We start from the raw sequence: 11,847 nt of genomic DNA, 5'->3' as shown, positions 1-11,847 counted from the left end.
ATAACTTTAATTCTACTCAACCAAGCACAGTCTGGCAGAAGCGCAGAAAACCTTCCTCATCAACTAAAAGTGTCTTTTATTAAAAGAGCTTTTTTTTTTAGTATTGCATCTCCGTCAATTTATGGCTGCTATCCCCCGTTATCCTTCACTAGAAGATACTGCACATCTGAAGACGACCATACAAAATAAGACTCTTATGGTTCAAACTCCACATGGGCACAGTAAATCTCACCCAGTCTCTGACAAGCCCAGATCTCTCTTACATGAAACACAGTTATAAAGGGGCAAGTGTAAAATAAAGAGTGGACTGTTGCATTCACTGTCACTATGTTTTAAAATAAAATCTTATCCAAAGAAGGACCTGGTTAGTTAAACAAACATGAAGGATTTCCAGGGTTACATTACCAGGTTATATTTGACTGGAGCCCATACCACATTTCAGGTCACGAAATATTTAACTATACATAACTAAAAGTAGGCTCAAGTAAGGTGTATAATTTGCCTACTTAATAAGGCTTTTTTTTTTTTTTTTCTTCTTCACTTTACTTTGGATGATCTAATTTTGGCCAGAAGCAGACACAAACCTATCTACAATATCTGTTGTCCACCAGGTAGTTTCGGATATCTATTTATATGCTTGGCCACGTGAAACCAAGTAAAGAATTACTGCCTGAATCACGTGAGTTTAGTTCTCTGGATTTAGATGTTTTGAGTCTTCAGCATTGGGCTGTTTTCCTAAACATAAAATAATGCTCTATTTGACCTTGTTTTTTTCATAGACACAGGAAAACCCAACCACAAACACCAGTTGTTTGTTTATGGAATCACCATATTAATAGTTTATGACAGGCTGGGGGATGGAAAGCTAGACTGACATTTTCACACCTGTGATTACTAGCTCACAGAAGAAACATTAAATTATTTAGTTATCTTAAAGTAACTAGCAAGAGATACAGAGAAAGTGTGGAAATGGAAATAACAGAGTACAGATTATGATGGAAACAGTGTAAAATTGTAAGTCCTTTATTAAAAGAAACACATTAGGAGCGTTCCATGTGCTGGACACTCCTTTGGAAAGCTAACCACCACATTTTCCTAAATTATATTAAGACATCTTTGACAGGCCTAAAAAGACAACAGTCTTAATAAAGCTGATGCTTTGATACTGACACGCAAGTATCCGCGCTGTGGTGGAAGTGAGGACAAAAAATGGAACCACGCACCCAACGGTGCAGGCCGGGAGCACGCTGGCCATGGTACCCCCTCCACCGTGGCTGCAGGGCCCTGGCCCAGGGTTGGGAGATCTGTTACCAGACAACTACCATCTCACTCAGCTGCACGATCCAGCTCCTCACTCATGTGTCATTAAGGAACTCAGCCGCGCAGTGGGGAATACAGCAAGCAACCGCCTAGTCCTGTTCGCTGGGAAAGCACAACCCAGGAGACTCGCAGACTATGCGGATTTTGCCTTGAAGCCTTACGAGGAAGGCGCCAGGGGTGGGGCGGTTCATAGTGACCCCAACAGCGCCGAGGGCCCGGCCAGGCACCCACGGCTCCCCGGGCCAGGCAGGCCCTGCGGGGGAAGTTTCTCCGGCCGCGGAGCTGCGAGGCTCCCCCGCCCCCTCCCCGCGGCCGCCTCTCGGCGCGAGCGGCTCCGCAGCGCCCTCCGCGCCCGCCAACGGCAGCGCGGCGCGCGCGCCCGCTCCCGCTCCCCTCCCCCCGCGCGGCTCCCTCGAGCGCGGCCGCCGCGCGAGCACACACCTCCCCTTCCGAAAAAGCAGCCGCTTCCCCGCTTTATATACCCTGCTAAAAATAGCCTGCCGCCGGGCTCGCCAATCAGGAGGGGGCGAATTTCGAATCGGGCCAATGGCGGGAGCCGTCACGGCCGGGCTCGGTCACGCCAGGAGGAGCCGCGATGCCTGCCGCGCGGCGATTGGGCGGCTCTGACATCATTGGCACGCGGGGCGCGGAGTGCGCGGTGGAGATTGGGCGGCGGCGGCAGGCGGCGTCATGGGATCACGCGGGGCGGGGGAGGGCGCGGGGGGCGGGGGCGGCGGCGCGGCCGGGCAGAGCTTTGAATAGGGAAGTTTTGCAGGGGGTTACATTTGCAGCCAGCGCCGTGTTTGCAAATATTGAGTCCGCTCCTGCGCAAGTGTCCTCCGCCGGCCGCGGGAGGGGAGAGCCGCCGCGGCCGCCTTGGGAGACGTCCTGCCTTGCTGTGCAATTAAACTTTGCATGAAACTTTGGGTCTTTTTTCCTCCCTAAGCTCCTCAAGGAATTAATATATATCTATCTATATATATTTTAATTTTTTTTTTTTTTTTCTTCTCTGGAGGAAGGGGGGGGGCTTGGCAACTGAGAGCAGAGATTTGACACCCCCCCGCACACACCCCTCAACCCCTGCACATAAAGGAGGCATCTGTATTTTTGGTAACCAGCACTGACTTTTGTTGTTGCAACTTGAGACATGGATGTTCTCCCAATGTGCAGCATCTTCCAGGAACTCCAGATTGTGCACGACACGGGTTACTTCTCAGCCTTGCCGTCCCTGGAGGAATATTGGCAACAGGTAAACGAGGATGTCAATGTTGTTGTTGTTGTCGGGGTGTTTTTTTGGTGTGTTGTTTTTTTTTTTTTTTTTTTTGCTAAGCCGTATTAAAGGATAAGCGGATTTTTAAAAAGGAGGAAGAAAAAAAAAAAAAAAAAAAAAAAGCCCAAGTGTCAGCAACGAGTTTGGGGAGAATTAAGCACAAATGTGTAGAGATGTTTGGAAGCAGGTGTTTCGGTATTAAATAAGACGGCTGTTTTTCGGGGAAGAGTCCCGAGGTGACTGTCAGGAGCTGCGCATCTCCAGCTCCCCTCACTGACCGCCCGGCCCTGCCTGCCAGGGGCTGTCAGCCCAGCGGAGGGCCCGGCCGCCCCGCTGCGCACCGCTCCGCGCCCCGCACCGCTCCGCGCCCCGCTCCCGCAGCCGAGCCCGGCGCTGCGCACCCTGCTCCGCTCCCGCCTGCTCTACACCGAGTCCTGGCAAAAGTTTTGCGCTTGTACCAGGTCCAAGCTCCACAGCTGGGTCTTGTCAACCGAGCTCCCTGCCTCGGCGAAGGGCTGCTTTTCGCCCCTTGCTGGGGGTTTTTAATTGTTACTTTTTTATTTTTATTTTTATTCTGGCGATGACGGGGAGAAAAACCAACAGAGTGCACGTATGCATATGTGCATATGTACACTATCTCTGTGTGCGTGTCTATGTATGTACCGTAGCTGTTTCCCAGCGCAGGGAGCTTTGCAGAGTCCGTGAGTTGTCAGTCATATGACAGCGATCCTCTTGTGCTAATTGCCTTGGTCGGGAAGAAGGAGGAACGGAGGTTCCTTCCCTTTCATGGACACATTTTGGTGTGGGGTGTTGTTGTGTTTGGTTTTTTTTCCCCTTCCCTCCCCCCCCCCCCCCCCCTCTTTTTTTGTTGTTTTTGTTTTGTTTTGTCTCCCCCTCCTTAATTTGATCCAAAGGCCGGGATGGCCGGAGCTGCGGTGCCCGCTGACATGTTTGCGTCTCCCATGGCTGCGGGGGGCCCGGGGCCGCTGGCTCCGCTCCCCAGCCGGGAGCAGCTCAGCCCGGTGACCGGATCAAATACCTGCTGCCTTTTCAGAAGGACGAAGGAGCCTTTCCGAGAAGGTTGCAATGCAATGTGTTACAACCTTCCCATGCCTACTAATTGTATGCAATGTCTTTTTTTTTTTTTTTTTTTCCCTCTTCCCTCCCCCTTTCCCCTTTCAAAGAGGCAGCTCCATAGGACGTGATTGAAATGGAGCTAAGTAGTTTCCTTCAGGCATTTGGGTTTTTGGCGAAGGGCCAGCCCTCCTTCCCAGTAGCCTTCAGAGGCATTTAAACTCGGAGAGAGCTTCTCTCCGGTCCCCATTACTAATCTACCTAATGAGGAATTTAAATTAGCCGGGAATATGAAAGTTTAACAAGATCTTAATATGCTTTTCTTACCTATTTTCATGGAAAATCAATACACTATTGTCCTTGTCGAAACCTTTTCAACGTGCGTTGCAACCCATTTGCCTAATTATAGACAAATACACGTAACTACTATGTGCAGCTGTGGGTTTGTTTTGGAGGTTGTTTGTTTTGGTTTTTTTCCCCATTTTTGCCCACACTCCTGGCCTGGCCAGAACATGTGACCCAGTTTACTCGAGCAGTGCTGGTGGAGAAGGGAGGCTGCTCCCATGGCAGCTCCGTTCTTGGAAAGATGGGAAGGGGCTGTGAGGGGAACGTGTGGCATTTGAGATCAGGTTTTGCTACCGGGTTTGGAAGAGATGATCTTTCTAAAATAAGTAGAGTTTGGTATGGAAATTCGGTGTGTCCGTTTTCTGTGTAACGCTTCCATATGGATCATTTCCTATAGTGGAAAGAATAATCCCAAAACATTAGCTTGTTGCCATAACAGTTCATACCCTTTTTTTTCTTTTAATTTTTTGTTCTGCTCTGAAAATGGCTAGAAAGTCAGCAGGGTGAATGGAAATTGAAAACCACAGATTCACCCAGTTACAGTGGTTTTCTTTTTTGTTTTGTTTCATTTCATGGAGGGGAATGCAGTTGTGGGGGGAAGTTGTCCATGTACTGTTGCATGTATATTTGAACAGAGTACTTTCTTGGCAGATGGTCAGGGTTTTAAAAGGAAGTCTCCTTTGGCATTGCGTGAAAGAAAGAGAGAGATGACTCATACAGTTGCACTCTTGGCCAGTAGATAAAGTTCTTGTTCATTGTGGGACTCCCAGCAGGACCTCAGAGTAATTTCCCATTTTGCATCCTATGGAATAGGACATTGCTATTCTGAAACTTTTTTTTTTTATTTTTCCTCTCCTCTGTTGTCGAAGTTCTCCATGTTCCTCCAAACATGCATGGGAGCAGTTTGAGTTATGTGGTGTGCATGCCAGAGCGCTTGGAAATGACATTCTTTGAAAGTCGAGTGTGCTGCGTTCTCATGCACAGGAAATGGGAGGATGTCTGCTGCTCCATTGATGTCCCCAGAAGACAGGCCGGCAGCTCTGCAGCCATGCTGAAATGTGGCTTTGTTTTCTGACACAGCGTTTGGGTTTTAACTGCCTGTCAGAGCACATTGTGTTCAGCTGGGTCCTTTCAGCCTCATGTTTGTGTGAGAGAGATACAAAACAACTTGAAATTAGACGAGGCACAAGAGCGAAGAGTAATTATTTGTTGTGGTGCTCTATGGTTCTTTTCAGTGTCAGCCTACTGAAAACACAGATTTTATGATGAGAGTGATGATAATTTGACTGACTCATTAGAATGCTATTTTGGAAACCAGAGCTGACTTGCACCTTCAGCTGTGCGTTTGAACTCCTGCCCAGGTCTTGAAAACTGATTTCTTTTCATCATAACAGTCACCTAGTCATGACTGAAGGAGCCTTTAATTTGTTTTGAACCTAGAAACCTCAAATCGAAAGTACTGCATTCCTGCATGCTTTTTGAAGTGTAAAATACAATTGGGTTTATTTTTAAGCAAGCTTGCAACTTACCTCTTCTTTCTTCCTTCTCTTTCACCTAGACATGTTTGGAGTTGGAACGGTATCTTCAAAGTGAACCCTGTTATGTTTCTGCATCTGAAATCAAATTTGATAGCCAAGAGGATCTCTGGACCAAAATTATTCTGGCACGTGAGAAAAAGGAGGAATCTGAACTGAAGAACACGTGTGTCCCAAAAGAGGACAATCTTACTAGTCAGAACTTAGAGACCAACAGTTTGAATTCTGATGTAAGCAGCGAATCTTCAGACAGCTCTGAGGAGCTCTCGCCCACGACAAAGTTTACCTCTGACCCTATAAGTGATGTATTAGCCAGTTCAGGAAACTTGAGTTCATCTGTCACTTCCACTCCCCCTTCATCTCCTGAGCTGAGCAAGGAGCCTTCTTCCCAGCTGTGGAATTGTACACCGGGTGAGTTGCCTTCACCAGGGAAAATTCGTACCAGTACCGCTGGAAAGACTGCAGAAAAAGGTACACCCACCAATGGTGACACCTCACCAGATGGCAGAAGGCGTGTTCACAGGTGTCATTTTAACGGTTGCAGGAAAGTTTACACCAAAAGTTCACATCTGAAAGCACATCAGCGCACTCATACAGGTTAGTAATCATATGGTTATTAACAGTTGGCAAGTACTGTAGGGAATACCCCTGACATTGGTGGTGTTACAGCATTATGCAAGTACTGTGTGGGAGCCCAGGTTTGGAGAGATGATGTAATAATAGTAGAGGCTTACCAGCATGGATGACCTCATTTCCTCATGCTCTTCATAAGAGAGCTGAAGCCAAGATAGTTGGTGGTAGATGAGTCTATATTAGCAAACAGGAGCCACTCATCTATATGGGTAGTAGTCAGGAAGCTGTAGCCTGTGGTCTTCAGGAGCACAGGTGTCATCAAAATAGATGCTAGACTTTTGTTGACTTTTGTTGCTAAAGCAAAAGCGAGCTGAGACGCTCTTGCAAAAAAAATGAAAATTGTGTTCAGAAATGGGTCAGATCACTAAATACCGCAAGAGGTTGTGTTCATGGTTCCGACTACATTTGGTCTATTCAATCAGACATCCCAAGGCCTTGATTATGTAAAGTACAGCTATAGTTGTAAATCCTTTAACAGCTTTGTGTACCATTGTTACCAGCAAAAATCTTGGAAAGCCGCAGTATGTTGTAGTCTTTCTAACATGTCTGCCGAATTGGGCTTACAAATGTAGGACTTACATACGACTTACACGATATGATTTCATCCCAAAATCCCGAGCGACAGCATTTTATTATTTTGGAACCTGAACTAAAACTAATAATCCTGTGTGTTACTGGGAAAGAGAAGAAGATAGACACTTCAGCGGTTTTCTAAATATTTTATGGTTGAAGTAGCGTGCTGGTTTGCTTGTTTGAGTATTATTATTTGTCATCTCTTTACGACAGCAGTTAGATGTGTAGAGCTGCACCTTGGCTCAGTAGTCATTGCTTAATGTGAGGAACTGGCCTGGCATTCTTGGTGTACCAATCCAAAGACCTGTACGGGGTTTATTTTCCCACAAGATGTGGAAAGAGAATTCAAGGAAAATATTCTATTTTGACTCATGAGCTCAGCATTTTGTGGCTTTTATGGGAAGTCTGAGCAAGCTCGGATGCTCCCATTGTCATGCAGAAGTCAGATAAAACAAGATTATTTAAAGAGGAAAGAACAACTTCCACTGAAACTGTGGTGGTTGAGTAGACATAAATAGCTGCTGGCTTCCAAAGTATTGCAGAACTGTTGTCCTGGTGCTGTCTGGCTGAGAACGTTCCTGTGAATGGAAGTGGTATTTCTTGAATGCTGAAATAGCAGTGTTCAAAGTGGCGTGCAGGCTTTTCCAAGAATATGTGGCTCAGCAGAAAGGAGGTTGCATGTTATGCAGATGAGTGAGTGGCAGAGGACTTTGATGCAATACAGGAGCCTAATTGCATTTTGTAGCCCAGCTGTGCTGTCTTTAATCACCTTTAGAAGGTGAATGATACCTGTTTGGGAGTAAGCCTTCCATTATGGATGAACAGGAATGGTAGATGGTTGGGTTTCTTTGTTTCCTGTGAGCCTGTTTAATGGCTTCTTTTTAACAAGAATGAGATGATTTGATGTGCTGTTGCAGCAAGATAGTTCAGTAGGAATCATGTGGATGAATTTTGCAAGCCTTCTTTGTCTACATGTTCTGAAGCATTCAGATAGGTTAAATAAAATTAGCTGTCTTTTAGGGGGGGAGGAGTTTTACATAGAAAATGAATGGGGTAGCACCTCTCTTTGAATGAAGTCATGACTAACGTGTAATCTACTTTCTTTGTAGGGGAAAAGCCTTACAGATGTTCATGGGAAGGGTGTGAGTGGCGTTTTGCAAGAAGTGATGAATTAACCAGACACTTCAGAAAGCACACTGGTGCCAAGCCTTTTAAATGTAGTCACTGTGACAGGTATGTGTCTGAAACGCATCATTTAAAATTTGTATTATTTTTAATGCTTGTTGGAAAGTGAGTCTAGGCTGCCTTTCACTTATGAAGGAATCATTTGGGAACACAACTGTGTCTGGTATTTTTAAGGGATTGTGTTATATTTGGACTGGGGAAAAAACCTTCCGTGTTACTAATCATGGGGGTGTGGCTTGTAGCCTGATGTTGCAGATGGGTGTTGAGAAGTTCCTAAAGTTACCAGCCATCAACAGGGCTCATGGGTGCCCATGGACACCCTAAGTGCTCCTGTGTATCCAGGGAATGCCAAATCCCTCCTCCACCAACCGTGTTTTGGAGTAGCAGAGTAAGGGGGGATATCCCAGCCATGTGTACTGCGTCCTGTGCGCCAGCAACCATGGACTAATACATAGCTTGACTCTTGCCTTGCAGGTGTTTTTCCAGGTCTGACCACCTGGCCCTTCACATGAAGAGACACCTCTGAATGGGTCAAGAGGTGAATCCTGCGGGCTAAGAGGCGTCAAGGTTGAAGAGCCTTGAGCGGAGGGATGCGTGTTCCAGCCAAAGCATGCCATTTTGCACCCTACCCAGTTGCCTCCAGGACCTCACTTCCTTGAAGGTCTTTTGAGGGCTAATAAGTCATGTAAGAAACGGCATAGCAACCACGGTGCGTGATGTTTGGGGTTTCCTGGACTCATACACTGGTATCTAACCTTCTGAGTGGCTCCTAAGCCTTTGCCGTGAGCATGTGCACTGAGAATGTTAATGATTGGGCGACTGTATGCGATGAGGATCTCTTGATGACTGTATGCTGAGGCACATTTTTTTTCTTGTGGTTGTTTTATAACTGTAAGAGAAAAAAATAGTCTGAATGTCTTGTATGTGAGGAATATCTCGTGAGATGGGACGACCACCAATCATTTCCAAGGGGAGGGGGGAGGGGTGTCTGCACCTTTTTAGAGGAAAAATGGAGAGGGAAAGGGGGAGGATAAAAAGAGTCAGGATGCCAGAATGGAGATGGGGGACCTCCCCGTTCCTGTGTGAGAGGAGCTTTAGGTGTCTGGTGCAGCTATTAAACGTGCAATGTGTCAAGTAGCTTGTTTTACTTGCTACAGAGCTCATTTGTAATCCATTGTATAAGCTGTGTATTTACAAATGTAACACAACTATAACTTTTCATTATAATACAAAGGTTATTGCATGGTTCTGGGGAACTATATGCTTTTCCATTCTTTAATCAGGACTGCAGTTTTGATTCCAGTTAAGAGCAGCTAAAATACAATTGGTCTAATGTTACATAATGTATGGAACATGAATAGTTTTTTCTGTTGGGTGGATAAAACCACTATTGGTTAGAAACTGATTTTTCTCATGCAGCTAATTTTTCTCTTATTTATGCCTTGAGGACTAACTTCTGGTTTTCTAGCTGTTAATGCACTGTTGACCTTAATAATGGTGCCTTATGCAAGTGACCTTCTCTTGTAGGGGGTCTTATACAGGGGTATGGGTGATGCATGCTTTATTAAGGCTCTCTTTTCACCTGGCATTGTACTGTATCAAATGTATAATATGAGGGGAAAAAAAAGGTTACTTCCAGGGTCCTCCTTCACAAAGACAATTATAGAGAAAAGTTGTTCATGTCAGTACAGTATTTGTTTAACTTAGACAATTTGACTGTGTTACAGTATAATGCATATGCCAATTGAATACCTGACCAGTTCTGCCACCTTGAGACTTTTTTTATATTGACCTTGCACAACAACTGTGTATATACACACCCCAACTGTACTTAATATGTCAAGTTTTCATACATATTAAAGATACAGAAATATTGAAAGATGTATTTGCTTAAAAGGCACAAGTTTCACATCTATATATCTAGCTATCTGTTGGTCATACGGAAAGAAACTATATTACTTTTTTTTTTAAGTGGGCAGAAAATAATTGTGTATGTATATTTGTGTGTACAGTCTGTGTATGTGTGTATATATATAGATAATATATAAATATTTTTTTTAAAAGGATAAAAGTTAGAACACATAGCTAGAAAATGCCACAGCCCATCAAAATGTTCCCCTGGCCCCGCAATATGGTTATTAAGGAGACAAAGAAATGAAAGATACAGTTATTAAAATCTAGCATTTTTAAAGGCTTTACCTTTAGCTTAATGGTATGCTAAAGGCTTTGTTGGCATTCAGTCCTTCTCAGACTGCTGACTGTGTTTTGTAGTTATTAGGTTGTCTGGAATAGCGTATCTGTGGCCATTTAAGAATGATATGAACTGAATATTGGCATGCTAAACGAATATTAGCTGTGTGCAGATGAAGTACACTTGGGTTTTGGCCTTCCAGCTGACTGGAGGACCTGTGAGTGAGCTAGTCGTCGTGGTGGTTGAGCTCTAATTTTACATAGTTCAGCTAAAATAAAGACTGTTTTTTCCTAGAGTAGAAATAGTCTGTCCAAAAGCAGCATTTTTATATTATTTTTTTTCTGAACCAGCTCACTACAGTCAATGCAATGAAACACGTGACCTGTTTCTTTTTCTATTTATTATTGGTCTTGCTTACTCTGCTAATATTTTGGTATATCTTCCTGGAAATGTATGTAGATAAGTGGTTTTAAAAAAGTATATGCAAGTGATCTGGTTCTGAGGAACACACAGGCTTAAATCACTCTCTTTTCATTTTTTGTTTAAATTGCCTGAAAATGCACTTTTTTTTTTCCTCCCCCAAACAAACAATTTCTCAGAAAATGGATTTCTATTTAGGGTTAGGTTTTGTTGTGTTTTTTAACTCCTTGTTTGCGTTGTCCTTGGCTTAGCCATAATTCTTATGAACAAGAAAGTAAACAAAAGCAAAAACAAACAAACAAAGCAACCCCAAACAAAACAAAACAAAACAAAATTAAACTTGCACTGGCTTGTCTCAATTGTGAAATACCATCAGACTTGTGTGGATGGGGTGGGGCTGTGTGCCATATGTCAAATGCCTGTAATTTTCTTAATAAGCAAGTACACTTTGTTCAGGTGATAACTGAGCCTCAATCAAGCTGAAAAATAATAAAAAAAAAACAAACATTTTTGCTTGAAATTTAAGAAGAAAAAGTTTCTATTAGTGAAATTTCTTTTTTTGTTTTTGAAGCACCCTGTTATCTAAAGAATCTCTTTGTAAGATTTTTGTAAAAATTTTGTTTTACAAGATTTTATTTGAAATTGTTTTTTGCAAGATTGTTATATTTCTGTATGAATGTATTTTTTATTGGAATAACATAAAAAGAAATTCTTATCAGCATCACGTGTCTGCTTCATCTTTCTCCTCTCTTGACTACTACACACCAAATGATGTCAAATACTATGTCCATGCTTTGCCTTGAGTCACCTGGTCAGAAGTACAAACACCTTTGGGTCAGGTCACTTTGTAGAAGACAAGCCCTGATGAGAAAATAATTTTGGCAGTAGAAACTGAAAGTTCCTCCATATCTGAAAGGCTGTTGTCTCATCTTTCGTCTCGGAGGAATAAATAGTTAACATGATTGTTAGTGCAAGACTGTACCTTTATTCCAAATTGTTTGTTTTGGAGAGGTGAATACATGTAGAACAAGTTCTGCATATGGGAAGGGAGATTCAGTGGGCATTTAAAGTGAAGAAAAGCACCAGAAAGGAGGTAGAGGCACCTGTCCTAAGCTTTTACTGCAGACTGTGGGCCTTTAGAACTGGTTGGTGGGGAAGCAAGTCTGAAACCTTGAAGGCACAGTTGTGGGAAGGAATGCAGGGAAGGAACCACGTGAGGTCTGCCTAGCCCAGATACACAGAAACGCTGTAGGGCTGACCTGACCCATGTGCTGCTGGTGACCTTCAACCAGCCAAACACA

At 44.0% G+C, this 11,847-nt stretch overlaps 1 protein-coding gene across 1 annotated transcript; it reads left to right on the top strand.

Moving 5' to 3' along the window:
* Positions 1-2,088: 2,088 nt before the first annotated feature.
* On the top strand, positions 2,089-11,267 carry KLF6 (KLF transcription factor 6). The gene is made up of 4 exons (XM_051611831.1): positions 2,089-2,569; positions 5,568-6,141; positions 7,860-7,983; positions 8,410-11,267. Exons 1-4 carry the CDS (start codon positions 2,468-2,470, stop codon positions 8,459-8,461), a joined length of 852 nt encoding a protein of 283 aa, XP_051467791.1. The 5' UTR covers positions 2,089-2,467; the 3' UTR covers positions 8,462-11,267.
* The last annotated feature ends 580 nt before the right edge of the window (positions 11,268-11,847 follow it).

This window comes from Apus apus, chromosome 2 (assembly GCF_020740795.1).
Source record: "Apus apus isolate bApuApu2 chromosome 2, bApuApu2.pri.cur, whole genome shotgun sequence".
NCBI lineage: Eukaryota > Metazoa > Chordata > Aves > Apodiformes > Apodidae > Apus > Apus apus.
Note: the sequence above shows the minus strand (reverse complement) of the source record. Positions and strands in the feature narration are given on the sequence as shown.